Source organism: Paramisgurnus dabryanus, chromosome 2 (assembly GCF_030506205.2).
Source record: "Paramisgurnus dabryanus chromosome 2, PD_genome_1.1, whole genome shotgun sequence".
NCBI classification, from domain to species: domain Eukaryota; kingdom Metazoa; phylum Chordata; class Actinopteri; order Cypriniformes; family Cobitidae; genus Paramisgurnus; species Paramisgurnus dabryanus.
Window position 1 is genome coordinate 7,633,655 of NC_133338.1, and position 18,887 is coordinate 7,652,541.

The 18,887-nt window shown below is 39.1% G+C and overlaps 1 protein-coding gene and 1 long non-coding RNA gene across 2 annotated transcripts in view; both read right to left on the reverse strand.

Moving 5' to 3' along the window:
* The window catches only part of LOC135783532 (uncharacterized), a 417,164-nt gene that overhangs the window by 24,381 nt on the left and 373,896 nt on the right, over positions 1-18,887 (reverse strand). The window lies entirely within an intron of this gene.
* Positions 1,722-17,024, reverse strand: LOC135783724 (uncharacterized). The gene is made up of 14 exons (XM_065294470.2): positions 16,920-17,024; positions 13,762-13,831; positions 12,841-12,914; positions 10,528-10,729; positions 10,137-10,424; positions 9,998-10,051; positions 4,213-4,266; positions 4,056-4,127; positions 3,876-3,953; positions 3,622-3,783; positions 3,448-3,531; positions 3,087-3,307; positions 2,778-2,937; positions 1,722-2,696 (listed from the first exon to the last, which is right to left on the reverse strand). Exons 4-14 carry the CDS (start codon positions 10,727-10,729, stop codon positions 2,524-2,526), a joined length of 1,548 nt encoding a protein of 515 aa, XP_065150542.1. The 5' UTR covers positions 12,841-12,914; positions 13,762-13,831; positions 16,920-17,024; the 3' UTR covers positions 1,722-2,523.

Sequence of the window (18,887 nt, forward strand, 5' to 3'; positions counted from 1 at the left end):
ATTTATTTATTAAGAGATTGCCCCCTACTGGTTCAACCTGGAATTTATATTAGGCTCCTACATAGACAAAGCATATTTTCCTCTTGGACTCTCCCAGGACTATCTCCATCAGTCTCTGGAACGTTGCTGGAGAATTCTTAAGACCAAATGGCATAACATTAAATTCATAGATACTGGCAGGAGTGATGAAAGCAGTTTTGGCCTTACTGTCAGGGTCCATTGCAACCTGCCAATATCCACTGTTTAGGTCAATGGTGGAAAAAATTGCTGCTCCTGAGAGTGATTCCAAGATTTCAGTGATATTGGGAAGGGGGTAAGTGTCGCTTTCTGTGACAGAGTTAAAGCTCCACTGTGTACTTTTTTTAGTTAATTCTTAGCAAAAACCCATGTTTTCTTTCAAAAGTATGTGCTCATTCATGTGTAATTACTTCCACCCCACTAATCAAAGTATTCCCGTAAGTGTAGAATCTGCTATTTAAAATGCATACCGTCGAATTGCTCTCTGGCTGAATCCATGTTGTGCCTCCATCTTTGAAATACATTCGCCGAAGAGGGACATTCCTGAAATTCAAGCTCCCCCTTTCGCGCTTTCAAACTACACTCACGCTGGCCGCTAGCTGAAGCCTCCGGAGGTTGCATGTGTAGGCGGTATACGTCATCAAGACAGTCTTATTTCAGAATATTAACAACTATTAAGCTGACAATTATTCTTAGTTAATTGTAAATTGATGTAATATGCTTATGACTTGCGAATGTAATGCTCAGTTAATTTAAATAAACCAGGCTTGATGACGTATGCAGCCTGCGACCTGCGTAGCTGAATCCTTCGGATTTTACAACAGCCCACACCGTAATGAACCTGCAATCTATTGCTTTGATTTGAAAGCCTGTTGAAGACATATTCTCGAGGACATTAAAACAAGTCGCCAAGGAAGCGAAACGGGGATTTTAAACGACAACGTGACAGGAAAAACATCAAGACCAAAGTCAATATTGGAGTTAGTTTTCCAAGATGGGGCTCAAGGGAGACAGAAGTTGCACTTTATATCTTCTCCACAGGTAATTCAGTATATTCGTTTACATCTATACAGTCTATTTTGTAAACTTGAAGTTTTATAGTTCCTTGGCTAACTATAGCATGGTTATGTAGTTAGTGTAAACACGCATGTGGTTTAATGTGTTCGAACAGCCACACGCCGTCTCTCCGCCCATTTATGTAATTTGAGGTACTGAGATAAATGTTTTTCATCTTTTCTGACCTCTAGCACAAACACACGGTGACAGCCCTATTTTTAGCCTTTCATTGATAAAACGCCGCTGATCTGCGCGTCTTTCGTTTCATTTTACAAGTGTGTGAAAGTTGAGCGATCTTATTTCACCAATATCAGAGAAAGCTCTTACCCAGATAGCAATGAGTCGGCGGACCACCGGCGGTGCTCTGGAGGCAGTAGAAGCGTCATAAAGGCGTAATCGCAAACACGTCTGACGGCGCCCCGCAGGCGGCAGCCGCTTTTTAAAAGCGCCAGCCGGCTGTCCACCGCCTTCATTATATGGCCTCCGTTATATTAAAGGCGGCTGTTCCGCGGCCCGCTGGAGGCCAATGCTTTTTTCCCGCCGCTTATTGTATATATATATTTTTAATATATACATTTTATTAAGAGCATGCAGTTTATCAAGAGTAATTATTGATCAAACCAGACAAATTCCCATTTGGCGTTTTTATTGCACATTTCAAAGTACTGTAACACTCATTGACAGAGGATGTGTAAGAGCACTGAAATATAAATAACTAAAAAAAAAATACTAAAGAACATGCAGTTTTCCAAATAAAATTTGGTTAAAAAAACACATTACAAGCAAATTAGAGCACTCACAATAATTTTTAATAATGTACAGAGGCTACCAGTAAACATTATATCAAGTAATGATGATATTTGGTACCAAAGAATGTGCAGGATACCAAATAAATGGATGTATAACGTCACATTTAAAAGTAATTTATAACAATAGGATAAGTGGTACTTTAACACCACACATATTAACAAACAGAATATAAAAAAAATCCACATGACTAAAATGAACAGTAAAAATACACTAAAGATATTAAAACAAGGATCCAAAAGAATGTAATGTATAAGGCACTTGCAGTGACAGGGCAGAGACTGACCCTGTGGTTCAGTATGCCGTGGTAAGGTGCTCAGTAGGTATGCATCAGTGGTAGTAAAGTGCAACAGTGCAAGGTTAAAGTGTAGTGAACAACAATAAATATGGACAACATAAGAGACCAGTATTAAATATGGAAAATAAGAGAAAAGGGTAAACCTAGTAATATAAGAATTATAGCTGCAGTGCAAGGATAGCTTTAGGGTATCAACCATTGGTCAAATAAGATGTTAGACCATGTCCAGACTGGAAGATGGAGGGAGGGGTGGTACATATGGGCTAGTATAGCCAGTAATCAGTGTAGAAGTTTTGTATCTGTGATAAATAAAACTTGACATGTACTCAACAACAGAAAATCAGTTAAGCAGAATAGAGAAAGGGTTCCAGTTTAAGGGGTGGCTCTGGGTCCCTCTCAGCTGTGCGTCGCCTTTTTCCACCTTCACGGTCAGATGCACCTTTCAGGTAACGCATAACATTGACCTGGACAGCCTCATCTGTGGCATCCTGGGTTGCCGGGTTCTTCCGGATGGCTCCTGTAGAAAACACAGATTTGTCAAGCCATTTGAATAGCATAAGGCCATAAACATCTAGTTAAATATAAAAAAACAACTTACGTTGAACAATGGTCTTCAGGAACAGGTCTCTAAAACACGCTTTATTCCCTACACCAGTCCAGGTTGTATTGTTAGAAAGGTGATTCGAAAAGATGCTCTGAAGCATTCGCCACACGGTTGTTTTTAGGTCCCTCCCACATTTGATTGCCAAAAACCGAAGCTGAAAATTAAAAAAAAAAGTGTTACAAATTACATTTCTCTCAAGTTTCTCATACATAAATGTGATAGGCTGTGGATTCAAACTGTATATGCAGTGTACAATATTAATTTTACGTTTTGGATTAGCCTACGGTGAAATTGCACACTTACAAATCGTTCCTGGAGCTCTGTATCCTGCCTCAAAGTGTTGTCAAGCAACACCAAATCTTCCTGGGTGTCTAGGGGAAGTAACAGATCCCCTGGCAGAGATAACTCTCCAACAGAAACATTGGCACTGAAATGTTGCAGCATAGTGTCCATTTTGTTGTCCATGGTACGCACAACATCACCAAAGTCTCCAAGACGTCGCAACATTAGGGTCTGATCTGCACCTACAGGGGTTCCCAGAAAAAAAAAAGTCAGCCATGGTCCCTCAACTACTAAACTATGACATATCTAGGTGTACTACATGTACAGGTGGCCCCACTGGGAATTAAACAACTACACTACAGGTGTTGTTTGAAAGTCGTACCTGATTGCCCAGTGCGGGCAAACGTCTTTAACATTGCCCCAACCTGCTTCAACTGCTCTTGAAGTGAGCCACTGTCATCCGAAGCTACAAAATGAAAGGCACATGGTAAATTTTGACCAACACCACAGACAAAATGGTTAAATTTAAGAAAGAGTGCATGTTCTCAGTTCTCACCTGCTTGTGCATTTCGTTCCCTCAGAGCTTGGTTCTCCTCCCTAAGGGCTTGATTGTGACTCCTAAGGGCTTGGCTCTCCACCCTCAGGGCTTGGATATCCCCCCTCATGGCTTGGATATCCCCCCTCATGGCTTGATTCTCTTTTTGTAGTCTCTGGAAATCTACAAACATGTTTTTTTTTAAACAAAAACTAAAGTCACCATTTTCAATACTGTTAAAACACTGCACACTAAGACATAAACCTAGAATATACCTTCAAAGCTGAAAACATCATGCTCTACACGGGATGCCAGGGGAGTCCAAGGTCCTGTATCGGAGCGATGACTTTCTCCTATTGATAATCATTGACATGTAAATATGTTTGAAGTTATAAAATACAGTTAATAAATTGGACTTAAGTGTAACACTTAGTTTAGCACAAGGTTTTACATACCTCCAACGTTTTCACCCATATACTGGTAGGGTAAGTTTGCTGCTAGGGATGTAAAGCTTAATACTTGACGAGCTGGGGGAGCAAACATAACAGCTTTAATTTCACTGCATATTCAGTAATGAAACAATAATTGAACTCTGAAAATAACATCACTTACTTGTACTCAAACTCTTGGCCCTTTGAAGTGGACTCTGGATTACTGGGGAGAAACCTGGTTATGTGAAAGTGAAAACAGAAATTTTAGAAGCTGGGGAGAAAACATAACAGCTTTAATTTCACTGCAGTGTATTGCCTTTTAAGTAGGGATGTCCCGATCAGGTTTTTTTGCCCTCGAGTCCGAGTCCGAGTCATTTGATTTTGAGTATCTGCCGATACCGAGTCCCGATCCGATACTTCTATAATACATTAAAAAAAAAGAATAAAGAAGAGCAAAAAAACAGAACCAGTCCAGGATGTTCCTTATGTCATGCCGCACGCATTGCTGTTTCTGTGTGGAGTCAAAAGAGTCTAACTCTGTGCCAGCGCATAACTACAGATGTGTTAAAAAATAATGAATATATACTATATATGTTCAGGGGTTAAATTGGGGTTTGTTTTGTGGGGATGCTCTGTTAGGAGGGAGGGTTCGAGGGGTAACATGTTTAATCCTGATGACAGCAAAGCAACTGGGTGTGTTTCAATGACATTTTGTATCTCTGATAGGATTTTATAAGATTCAGTTTTAAAGCTGTGCCACATGTTGACCCAAACTTTAAAACCTGAACTTTAAATTATGCAAATCTATGAGTCTGACACCCTATATGCATTTGGTGCACATGTCATTATGCACAATTGATCAAACTTTGAATGAAGTTATAAGACTTAACCTCCTTGACTCATTCTAGGCATAAGATAGGCTACCCAAAAAGACTCAATTAACAAGAAAAACAACATACTGATTCAGCAATATATCTTATAAATTAGCCATAGAGATTCCCTAAGCTGGTCAGCTGTTAGTTAAACAATCACTATAGTTAGGTCGTAATTGATTTGTATAATCAAAATACATTATTTTATTAAACTATACAATCAGTTGTATCCAGTTATCTAGTTAACATTTTGTAATGAGATGAGTGACATGGCTATACATACTTTAATACTTTGTTTCTAGACTTCTATTAAGTTTTTTCGACATGGGCACCATTCTTACCTCTCTTTCTCTCATCTCTACAGTAATGTCAAATGATCCTGCGCGAATGCGCGTTCTTGAGGTTCTGAGTGAGACGCGGAGCTGCGTCTGAGCACATGTTGACAATAACGATCAACGCGTCGTTTAAATGAGCGGTAAAAACGCGGTTTTGTCGTGGGTTCCTTGCACGCACGAGTGTGAAGCCTATGAATGAAAGCACGTCAATAGGCTTGTTCGACTTCATGCGGCGCCGCAACACTCGACACCCTGGTGACGTCAAACTACCGCAAGAGTGATCCGCGAAATCATACGGAGGAGTTTGCTTTTACATCGTTCTCGCGGAACTTTGACGTCATGCAGCACCACAAGAACCGGCAGCCGGATGAAGTCGAACAAGCCTATTCTCTTCAGTTCACACGCACCAGCGCAGCGCGTACACTGGCGCGGAGCAGAGCGAGAACTTAATGGATTTTAAACCCTGCATGCATATGTATCCGAGTCCTGATCGGGAGGTAACGTCCGATCCCGATCGAGTCTGAAACCACGTGATCGGGGCCGATTTCCGATCACGTGATCGGATCGGGACATCCCTAACAAACACTCCTTTTCTCCATCAAATAGGCACCAAAATCAAAATGTGTTATATTTTGACTACAAATATGATCCACTTTCAATAAAGATTAACGTTTCCACGGGTGTAATGCTCCTTTAAACCTTGGCATTTAACTAATGTATTAACACACTGACGTTGTGTTATGTATATTGTCATAAAACAAGACACTTCCTTCTCAATCTGACAACGTCTAATGCCTGGCTCACACTACAGGATTTTTTAAATCCTGGCAGATTATGAAATCTGGTTGCAGCACACACATAAGGAGAATCTTGTCAGATATTCTTCTCTCAAATCTTAATCATGCTCACACTACAGGAATTTAAAATCCTAGTGCATCACACACTAAAGGATATTATTAGGATTATCTTGCCAGAGCAAGCACTTCACGTCACCTCAGGAGAAGAGTATATAAAGGAATGAAGATTATGATACATTTATTATGATTTCTTTTTAAATATTTACAAAGTAGCAGCTTTCATTTTGAAACCTAGGCGATTTCTCCTCCTCAGCTCTTGTTTATGGCAATGATCATGATATGTTTTAAGGCAGTGTTTGAATGCATACTGTAGATGTGTGCACAATCTAGCACCAACTCAGGTCTAATCCTTATGCAAGATTTATTTAAATTTAAACATCTATTTAAAAACATATTTTAAATATAATTGGCTAGCCTATATATCACATTGTTTTTTTGTTTTGTTTTTTTTGCACATTTAGGAGTTACTATTAAGTGATGTATGCTATTTCTATCAATGCTCTGTTTTCCTGTTTCTTCCTAACAGGAATATTATTGTAGGTTTATAAGCATTGCTGCTAAATGACTTATGCTTGGTTAAACTCTATTTTGCACTGTTGTTTGCATTATTTAATTCCACTGTATATATACTGTTCTGCAGTGATAGTATATAGCTAAAAATAATATGTAAATTCTATTTTTCTTGTTTATTCTTCTGAGGCTACTGATTTTTGAGAGCTTCTAAACAAATTTCATTATAGTTTTATTATGACAGTAAAGTTTCTATTTTATTCTAATCTATTCTATCTTGCAGTGTAATGTCTAGTGTTAAATTCAGTATTTACATTACCAATGGTTCTGGACAAATATGTAATTTAATGTGAAACGTTGTAAGTCTGGATATGAGGCGCATCAGATTCACAAGTGTGCGGTGTTTCAGCAATCAGTTTCTGTGCGTTTGTGGAGCACGTCACAAAAAAGAACTGAAAATCGTCATATCAATTTAAATTCGTTTTGTTAATATGCTAATTATTTAAGTGCAACATATTTCGTGTATGCCTATTTATTTTATTAAATTTCCTCTATACACAGAATAGCTGCAGGTGCGTGATGTGACTGACCATCATCATGTTATTTTGATTATCCATATTTTAGATAATGTTTATAAAAGAGTGAACAACGTGAATCAAGCGAGGAATTCATTTCGATATTTTAAATCGCCTGTCTGCCCCAACGAGCTGCAGTTGTGGCGGAATGAAAGTAGAATGAAACATTAACTTCCACAAACTGTTTCTCCTGCTGCGCTGTCTACCCGTACTGCAGCTTGTTTCGCGGTCCCGAAAGCTGTCAACCATCTCCGTCTCTCATTGATTATTGTGAAAGTACTGACGTAATTATGCGGATTTAAAATCCTAAATATCAAACATGTTTGATAAGATCGGGGCGGCCCGATTTGCTTGAGAGCATATCGCAAGGTGTAAGTTTAGACTTTTAAACGTCTCACATTACAGGATAATCTGGGCCGAACTTCGGAGCCGATCAAGGTCCATTGCCCGATTTTTCCTCGGATTCTCGGGAGGGGAAAATCGGGGTAAATTCGCCCCGATTATCCTGTGGTGTGAGCCAGGCATAAGTACAGAAAATGCCATGGCCAGATGAATACAGATGTATATCCACTGACCACTTGTAATCCAATCACCAATGCCAGGATCAGTGCAAAGTTAGTATTTTTTATTTTTTAAAGTCACATTGCTAAATTTGTAATACCATAAAATAACATGCAAAGCACAAAACACACTCACACTTCCAGCTTCATCTTCAGCTCTTCTTTTTCTTGTAGCGCTATCATCACTCAGAAGAACAGCGTCATCAGATTCATATTGTGCTGTTGAGCTTTCTTCACTTGATGCTGAAGCAATCTTGCTCAGTTCGGTTTCTGTCAGAAACAAAATTAGTCTTAAAAACAAAATTTTTTTCTTAAATATTGCGGTGCATAATAATTTAAATTAGGACCATGTGGTATATTAATATCAGTATTAGAACATGTTTATAAATTTACTTCATTTTCTTTATAATTTATAATTTGGATACAAGAAAAAAACAGATACACAAACATTACACTTTAGCTTTCGAAATCTGAACATTTTTAAGACGTTATTTTAAACTAAAATGACATACAGCAAGACTTGATACTGTAGTCCCTGACTGAAAATTTAGGGGCAAATCTTAAATCAGCCTGGACACAATTACTGTATATTAGGGATGTCCCGATCAGGTTTTTTTGCCCTCGAGTCCGAGTCCGAGTCATTTGATTTTGAGTATCTGCCGATACCGAGTCCCGATCCGATACTTCTATAATACATTAAAAAAAAGAATAAAGAAGAGCAAAAAAACAGAACCAGTCCAGGATGTTCCTTATGTCATGCCGCACGCATTGCTGTTTCTGTGTGGAGTCAAAAGAGTCTAACTCTGTGCCAGCGCATAACTACAGATGTGTTAAAAAATAATGAATATATACTATATATGTTCAGGGGTTAAATTGGGGTTTGTTTTGTGGGGATGCTCTGTTAGGAGGGAGGGTTCGAGGGGTAACATGTTTAATCCTGATGACAGCAAAGCAACTGGGTGTGTTTCAATGACATTTTGTATCTCTGATAGGATTTTATAAGATTCAGTTTTAAAGCTGTGCCACATGTTGACTCAAACTTTAAAACCTGAACTTTAAATTATGCAAATCTATGAGTCTGACACCCTATATGCATTTGGTGCACATGTCATTATGCACAATTGATCAAACTTTGAATGAAGTTATAAGACTTAACCTCCTTGACTCATTCTAGGCATAAGATAGGCTACCCAAAAAGACTCAATTAACAAGAAAAACAACATACTGATTCAGCAATATATCTTATAAATTAGCCATAGAGATTCCCTAAGCTGGTCAGCTGTTAGTTAAACAATCACTATAGTTAGGTCGTAATTGATTTGTATAATCAAAATACATTATTTTATTAAACTATACAATCAGTTGTATCCAGTTATCTAGTTAACATTTTGTAATGAGATGAGTGACATGGCTATACATACTTTAATACTTTGTTTCTAGACTTCTATTAAGTTTTTTCGACATGGGCACCATTCTTACCTCTCTTTCTCTCATCTCTACAGTAATGTCAAATGATCCTGCGCGAATGCGCGTTCTTGAGGTTCTGAGTGAGACGCGGAGCTGCGTCTGAGCACATGTTGACAATAACGATCAACGCGTCGTTTAAATGAGCGGTAAAAACGCGGTTTTGTCGTGGGTTCCTTGCACGCACGAGTGTGAAGCCTATGAATGAAAGCACGTCAATAGGCTTGTTCGACTTCATGCGGCGCCGCAACACTCGACACCCTGGTGACGTCAAACTACCGCAAGAGTGATCCGCGAAATCATACGGAGGAGTTTGCTTTTACATCGTTCTCGCGGAACTTTGACGTCATGCAGCACCACAAGAACCGGCAGCCGGATGAAGTCGAACAAGCCTATTCTCTTCAGTTCACACGCACCAGCGCAGCGCGTACACTGGCGCGGAGCAGAGCGAGAACTTAATGGATTTTAAACCCTGCATATGTATCCGAGTCCTGATCGGGAGGTAACGTCCGATCCCGATCGAGTCTGAAACCACGTGATCGGGGCCGATTTCCGATCACGTGATCGGATCGGGACATCCCTACTTTTAAGTAATGATAAAGGGAACAGATGCGCTAAACTCCCTAGTAATTAATGGGTGCGAGTGATGAAGTATCAAAATATAGATGAAAAACCGCACTCTCAAAGAATAGTTTCAACGATTTATTTAACACATGTACACACGTGTGGACATGTGTTAAATAAATCTTTTAACTAATGAAACAATAATTGAACTGAAAACAACATCACTTACTTGTACTCAAACTATTGGCTCTGTGTAGTGGACTCTTGATTAATGGGGAGAAACCTGGTTATGAGAAAGTGGAAACAGAAATGTTAAAATTTAACAGTTTAATGCCAGGATCCCAAATGAAGCATTACATTTTACATACCAGCTCTGAAGTCTACAGATGGGTCAACATTTTCTTGGTTTTCTGGAATTGATGCAACTTCAGGAGCATCGGGCAGCACCAAAACCTCGTTACCGCAAAAAGGTTGTCGAAATGACAGCACGGCTGGTGCATCTGGAAGACTTGACTCGTCTTCATCAGAAGAGGGCTGGGGTCTGAACTTAGAATTTGAGAATCTTTTTCGTTTCCCCTTCTTGTCATCATCTGTCGTTTCAACGCTGGAACCTGTTTGGAAGCGTTCCAAATACTTCTTTGCCTCTTTCCAAGAATCTAGAGCAGTGAATAATGAATGTTAGGGTCAGTTATCTACCAAAAACAGACAAAGAAATTACACAAATGAAATGTAGTAAAATAAAATGCCAGACCCATTTACCTGCTCCCTTCATAAACTTAAAATTATATTTCTCCCAGGTGCTTTGTGGAGGCATGCAGCGGATGGCTAAATTGTTGCCTTTGTCCTTTTTGCGAAGGTTAAATGGAGGCCAATAGCATATGCCCTTGCTGAGCCACACTTGCGGAACCACTGCAAATGGCAGATCCTTCTCATCAATAAACTGGACGATGGCAAACAGCATCTAAAATATAATAAGAATTAATTTCCAGGCAAAAATCAACATTAAAAATTCCTTCCTACAAAAAACAAAACAAAAAAAAGAGTTTCATTTTTACAAGTGGATCAACGGAAAACCGACCTTTCCATCTGGGAAAGGAAGAAGAAAATATTTCTTCTGCACATTTGCTGTATGCGTAAAGCGGAGTGTATCTGATAAGCCAGATAAATGAAAAATTCCTAGCTTGGAAGATTCCACAGGGTAAGTAAAAAAATCAGCCATGTTCCGGAACCTCTTGTAGATGACAAGAGTGTTGTCCATTTCATCAACAACAATATTCTGTATAACAACTATGTCCTTATTTTCCAAAAGGACACAGTTGTCCCCCTCCGAACGTTTCACAACAAAGTCTTGGAAAAAATACTCCTCATACTGCTTTTTCACTGAAAGAACGTTGAGGAGTGGTCCATGGTTGTGCTCTCTCAGGGACCTTGTTTTAGAGAGGTTTGTTCTTCTGTGCTGACTTCTCTCCGACAATCGGCGAACAACCTGCTCCAGTGGTTGTGTGGGCTTGCGCAGCAGTTTCTTCAGGCCCCCAAGAAAGTTTTCAAATGGGAAGCATGAGATGTTATCAAGGACACCATACGTTTTGGCATCTTGGCTGAGGTGCACCAACCCATGCATGTTGTATGTCACATGTTGTTTTCCATACAGCTTGCTGCAGTGATCAACAAAGTGAACCAATATTCCGTGGGCATAGTCTGCAAGGTCAGCACACAGGGACACATTCAGTAGGATGGTGATGCCAACTGAAAGCAGCATGAAGTTGTTGTACACCTGAATTGGTACAATGCCTTTTAAGCCGACTGGCCCAGTGTACAAGAGGAACTGTCTGAATTCTGTAGCTTTCCAACGCTCAACATCTTCCATGGATTGTTGCTTCCTGTTGAACTCGCACGGAACATTAGGTGTGAAGGTCAGGAGTACTCTGGAGAGCTCTTTTACCATGCTGGTCGAAAACCTTGTCGGCCGTCGTCCCTTTAGCCAAAGATGCAACAACTTTCTTGTCACTCCAAGGCATACCAGATGCATATAATCCAGTGGGAACTGTGACACCAAACCAACAGACAACAGTGCCAATGGGGTTTCTCCAGACTGATGACTGTCATCAGAAAGTTCATCACGGACAGCACCGTCGACTCTTAAGAGTGGCATCTGTTTGAGGAAAGGTCATCCTGTTCTCGTAGTGGACTCCCTTTTGAACACATTTGTCACACCCATAATATCCACTGTTACCTTTCACATTTCTAATAAGTGCACAAGCAGGTGCGTCACAGATAAATGTTGATATTTTGAAAGGAAGTCTTCTCCCTTCAAACAGAACTCCTTCAGTTTCTAGTGTCTGTGCCTCTTCTACAAAAGGATTCAAAAAGTCAAGGCTGGTTGGCTTCTTCTTCCCATAGTAAAGACCAATGACAAATGGAAGTTTGTTTTGCTGGACAGTACCCACATATTGCTCAATTAAACCAAGAACTGGCCAGAACTGGGCATTTGAGCTTTTGAAAAGTGGAAGTCCATCAACATTATTTTGCATTGAAACTGACGTCAACTTCTGCAATTCAGGAAACACTAAAAACTGCGATACTATTCCACTTTCAATTCCAGAGTGATTGTATACACCACCTGAGAGTTCTGTTGTTTTAACACGAGTCACTGTTTTCAGAAGGGTTCTTGGGTCTTTAGGAAGGGTTGGATGATCCTTGGACAAAATGGTTAAAAGCTTACCAAGTGCCACATGGGGGATCATGTTTTAATTGCCCACCCTGCTAATTGTGTCCTTAAACAATCATCTTCCTCTTCATTATCTTCTGTGCTTGAGGAAAACATTTCACAAGGTTCGAATACCTCATCAACGGTTATTTCCTGTTCTTCAGGGGTAACAGTTTGTCCATGACTTGTTGTAGCCATGGCATGTTGATGCTCATCAACAGGAGGATTTACTTGGTCATAGTCAAGAATAACAGCAAGTAAAGCAGTGTTTGCCGCTGCAATTTCCTGTTTGTCCCTCTCAACTCCTTTCAATATCCTTCTCCTTTTGGCCCAGTAACTAGACATTGTGACTAAAATGTATTTACCTTTAAAGCCAAAAGATTGTCCCAACAGTAGGTCTCTTGGGTGAAGATAACTGGTTATGCGCTGGTCAAGTTGTCTAAAAGAAAGTGTGAAGAAAACATTGTTAATGCTACTTTAGCTAGTGGATTATCAGCATACAGCAAACATAATCTTGCTATTTACAGATTAAACACAATGTTAATCTGAGAAATGGCCAACCATTAATTTGATAGGTGAGAAATTGCTAACCATTATTTGGATAGGTGAGAAATTGCTAACCATCAAAATAATGGTTAGCAATTTCTCACCCATCCAAATAATGGTTAGCAATTTCTCACCCATCCAAATAATGGTTAGCAATTTCTCACCCATCCAAAAAATGGTTAGCAATTTCTCACCCATCCAAATAATGGTTAGCAATTTCTCACCCATCCAAATATTGGTTAGCAATTTCTCACCCATCCAAATAATGGTTAGCAATTTCTCACCCATCCAAATAATGGTTAGCAATTTCTCACCCATCCAAATAATGGTTAGCAATTTCTCACCCATCCAAATATTGGTTAGCAATTTCTCACATATCCAAATATTGGTTAGCAATTTCTCACCTATCGAAATAATGGTTAGCCATACAGAACTGATTAAAAGTCTACAACAGTTATCATACAGACTTATCCCCAATAACACAGAGTTTATTTTTAATTTGCTATGACTTTTCTGGTACTGGATTAACATACAGCAAACAAAGTCTTACTAACAACATTGCTTAACCTCAAGTGTGTACTGTAACAAATGCAAAACAGCATGTCTAAGCAAACACTTGCTAGCCACTATAACAACTGGATAAGTAACATACAGTAAACATAGTCTTACTTCCAACATTGTTTAACCTCAGTGTGTACTGTAACACACAAAACAGACTTTGTGACTAAAAATGCACTTACCTTTAAAGTCAAAAGATTGTCCCAACAGTCCGGTAATGGCAGATAACCGGTTATGCTCTGGTCAAGTTATCTGCAAGAAAGTGTGAACAAAACAACATTGTTAATGCCACTTTAGCTGTTGACTTAGCAGCATACAGCAAACATAGCATTAGGGATGTTAACCGATGACCGTTTGACCGATGGTTGACCGTATCAACGTTAACCGGTCAAAGTTGTCAGTTGTCGGTTAAAAAAAGGGATCTGTAAATTAGCTATTATAGACAGTGGACTAAACCCTACTACAGTTAGTCATCAGTAGTCATCTTTTTGTGTGAAGTGAACAAATCCCTCACACTCAGTTTTTCATAACTGGTCTGTTTGTACTTTATAAACCAATAAAAAAACATTTGGCGCGAGGTCACTGGGTTTGGTTTCGCATGCTCACAAGGTTTGCGAAAAGTAAATGGTACAGGCTATTTTTTGATAAATTCCTTTATTTGAATAGTAAATAAAATACAGCAATAAAATAATTAAAATTAAAGCCTCTTTTGGTTGTGTTCCAAATTATTAACATTTATGTCTTTTAGGCTAACAGTAAAGTGCAGAGTAAGTTTTGTTTCTGTAAATCCTCAGCCATGATTTTTACCACTTTATTAACTCTTTCACCGCCAGCGTTTTTAAAAAAAGTTGCCAGCCAGCGCCAGCGTTTTTCATGATTTTCACCAAAGTTTAATGCCTTCCAGAAAATGTTCTTCTTAAAATATATAAACATACAATATACCAAATGAAAGAACAGACCCTCTGCTTTCAAAAAAAAAAAAAAAAACGTTTCATCCTACCTTTAGTGGTTCTTTTGCAATCAGCTTTTGAATATGGGTAGGTTTTTGCAAAAACACCATATTTTGAGCAAAAAGCAGAGATAATTCCATTTTTATGACAGACTTTTCATAGAGATCCCATTCAGAGCGATCTTTAAAACAGACACAGACATCCAGCAGCTTGCCATAGGGCAATACTTCCGGTTTTAAGACGGAAATAAGGGCAATAAGACGGAAAATCTCGTCATTGGCGGGGAAGCGTTTTCTCTTAATTGACGAGATATCTCGTCAATGGCGGGGAAAGAGTTAAGTTTTGCTTTGTAGAAAGCGTTTCTTTAAAATGAATTTCGTTTTGTATAAATTGTATCTTAATTTTAATAAATGTTTCATCAACCAAATGCATGTATTTAATAAATAAAAAGCAAATATAGCAGAGTATATAATTACCGGTCCGTGCATGAAGGCGCCGGCACGGCGTGTTCACTTGCATTGCATTGTTAATTAGAACGCACCTCATCATAAATAAATAAAACTCAGCGTAGGCCTATATGCCTCATACAAGCATTAAATATCTTTGCTGCATTTGTTCTAGAACAAAAACAGTGCGAGACCTGCTTTGGCCGGTGCGTCTTTTACACAGTCTGAAGGTGCCCGTTTTATCCATTGGTTTTTTATTGTGTTGCAGTCTATTAGGCAACATTCCGCATAAGATGGGTTTAGATTTGGAAATACATTACATCTATATTTCAGTGGTAACAGAAAAGGTGATGATGATCATCCTATGTCTTTATTATTACTACCCCAAACTAAAGCGCAGTCTCTTCTGAGCTGTCATTTTCTTAAATGAGCCGCGGCAATTTTCAAATGAGCTTCACAAACGCCTTTATTTTCAAGTTCAACGCGATCACACCTAGTACCTAAACTATTTCGAAACTAAGCACGGCGCCGCGTTTGCGGGACTTATGTTTCGTGCTGTAGGGGATTTAAAAAGTGTTGTGAGGTCTGTGTGTGTGTGTGAGCTGGAGGCAGAGCGCAGAGAGATGCGAGTTGCGAAATTGCAGGCGCGGCTCGAAATGGCTGTTATTTTAAATAGCATAGCATATTTTAAACTAATAGGCCTATCGGTTAACCGGTTTCAACCGGCTAATGAGGCTCGGTGCCCGGTCAAGAAATTTTTTCGTTTTCGCCATCCCTACATAGCATTGCTATTTACAACTTAAACAATGTTAATCAGAGAAATGGCCAACCATTATTTTGATAACTGGTAAATGGCCAACCATTATGTTGATAGGTGAGAAATTACAAACCATTATTTTGATGGTTAGCAATTTCTCACCTATCATTTTCTTTTTTATTTGCTACATTATATCTTCCTATAAGCACACACTAACAAAATAAGTTATATTGTATACGGCTATTGTTAGCAACTTTAGCTTACAACATACAGCAAAAAGTGTCTTACAACTTTGTTACAGTACACACTGAGGTTATGCAAAGGCAAAACAGCATGTATTATCCAACACTTGCTAGCCACTTAAGCTAGTGGAATAGTAGCATTCTTGTTCAGACTAACAAAATATTTTTATACAACCGAACGTTAGATACATCATTACTTTTGTAAGAAAACCCTAAAAGTTAAACGAAGTCTAACAACATTGCTTTACCTCAGTGTGTACTGTAAAAACGCAAAACAGCGTGTGTAAGCGAACACTTGCTAGCCACTTTAGCTACTGGATTAACAACCTACAGAAAACAAAGTCTTACTAACAACATTGCTTAACATCAGCGTGTACTGTAACAAACGCAAAACAGCGTTTGTAAGCGAACACTTGCTAGCCACTTTAGCTACTGGATTAACAACATACAGAAAACATAGTTTTACTAACAACATTGCTTAACATCAGTGTGTACTGTAACAAACGCAAAACAGCGTTTAAGCGAACACTTGCTAGCCACTTTAGCTACTGGATTAACAACATACAGAAAACATAGTTTTACTAACAACATTGCTTAACATCAGCGTGTACTGTAACAAACGCAAAACAGCGTGTGTAAGCGAACACTTGCTAGCCACTTTAGCTACTGGATAACAACCTACAGAAAACAAAGTCTTACTAACAACATTGCTTAACATCAGCGTGTACTGTAACAAACGCAAAACAGCGTTTAAGCGAACACTTGCTAGCCACTTTAGCTACTGGATTAACAACATAAAGAAAACATAGTTTTACTAACAACATTGCTTAACATCAGCGTGTACTGTAACAAACGCAAAACAGCGTGTGTAAGCGAACACTTGCTAGCCACTAAAGATTTTAAAAAGATAAACTAAAACCATGTTAAAAAGGAAGATGTACTTACTTAAAAGATCGTAGTCGATGACTATTGTCTGAAATCTCCAATGTTGTCAGGATTCACTCTCCGAAAACACTGAAAACAATGTGACGATTCTCTGCCAGGATCTGCTTCATATACGAACTCACGCACGGTAACTTCCGGTTTAGGCTTCCGGATTTTTTAGGTGCCGCCCCCTGTCTTTGGGGGAGGTACTTCTCTGTTTGTGCTTTAACACTTTAAACATTTATTTGTACAGGTCGCATGTAATTGCAAATTATTAATCCCTTATACATATAAAAGCTAAAATATATTAAAAATCGAGGTTGGAAAAGATGAAAGACCTAAACTAAATTTCAAGTCAAGTGCTTAAATAAAAAGAAATGTACAAATGTTTACCTATTGCATACAATAACTCGATATATTCTATATTACTGTATAATCGCTTCAGAGTTTCAAAGTAATTTAAATTTATTTCCTAAACCTTACTTTAATGAAATCAAGAGTGAAGAACCTGCAAACCCCACTGGTTTAGGAATTTGATATAATTCACATATAGGGTATTATGATTTTATAACCGCTTCAGATGTGAAAGGCAGTTAAAATGCTGTCAGTAATTACTGCATGGCCGATTTTGAGAAACTTATAAAGCGGCTTGCCACCAGCCTGCCGCGGTCCATTAGCAGAGGCAACCGCCAGAGAAAATTAAGCTGTCGGCCCGCCGGCGGCATCTCGAAAGAAATGGGAGTGACGTATTCGGCGGCAAACGTTTCATCCCCGCTTAGGGCTTGCGGCAAAAAGAAGTCCTGCGGATATTTTTTGCTATCTGGGTACATATACACGGACATGTAACGTTTACTTAAAACATAAACATAGTTCGCGTCCATTTAAACCCGTAATTACTCCCGCTCATGATTAAATGACATGAGAGGGACTCGTCCACAGACCATCTCCTCAGTATTCTGGAGAGAAGCGGTCGAAAATGGACAAAAAGAGACAGATTTAAACACCAAGTGTAAACATAATGTGTCTCTCTCATCCACTTGTGATCTGATCGACGAAAACACATCTTAATACAAAGTTTAACAGCCCCTGTGATATTTTTCCTCACGTCGATGAAAATGGAGTGTCTAAGCTACGTTTATGGTTGCTTTTTGTATTAGATTTTAAGCGGACATATCATGACAATCAGACTTTTTCCATGTTAAACATAAATCTGTGTGCTTTGATGGATCACAGGCAAAGGACATTGCAAATTGTTCATTTTTTTTCATTGCTTTTGCTTTGTAGCTACTGGAAGCCATGTTAACCTTGGCATGACACGGCCGGGCCACCGTACGAGTTAAAACGCATTCCGAATGGGGGGGGCTAGAAAGTAATATTCAGTTGGTTGTCATATAGACTTTCACCGCTAGATGGGAGTAGATCTTACACAGTGGAGCTTTAACTTTTCAGTAATCCACGCAGAATCTTAATTTGCCGTCTTTTTAGGTACTAAGAGCACAGGTGAGGCCCAACTAGAGTGAGATGGCTCAATTATTCCTTGGGTCAACATTTCATCAAGCTGCTCTTGCATTGCAAGTTGCTTAACAGGAGACAGTCGATAGGGTCTTTGTTTAATTGGTACCTGACATGTGGAGTAAATGCGGTGTTGCAGAACATCAGTACGTCCTGTACGGAGTGTACACACTCGAGGGTTACTTAAAATAATATGGAGCAATCTCTGCTTCCCATCTGGAGGTAAGTGAGCTGCATCCACTGCATTTCTGATTAATGTCTCATCGGTTGAAATATCAGGTTGTTGAGACAGCAGGGGACCTGATGGAGGAACAGCGGTTAATAGAGAAAGGCTTTGTTTGTTTCCCTTGAGTTGTTGTCTACCTTTCCAGGGTTGTGAGTCAACAAGGGGTGGAACACTTGCATGCCCTAGTTGAAAAGGATTGTCTTCAGAAGGGGCAATCTTGAAAGAATATTTTTGGTCAATCACATTGATTT

Coding starts and splice junctions, on each gene's coding strand:
- LOC135783724 (XM_065294470.2), bottom strand. CDS start 10,729: ATGCTGTTTGCCATCGTCCAGTTTATTGATGAGAAGGATCTGCCATTT. Junction 10,425..10,527: donor TAAGTTTATGAAGGGAGCAG/GTAAATGGGTCT, acceptor TCACTGCTCTAG/ATTCTTGGAAAGAGGCAAAG. Junction 3,308..3,447: donor TGCCCGCACTGGGCAATCAG/GTACGACTTTCA, acceptor GAACCCCTGTAG/GTGCAGATCAGACCCTAATG.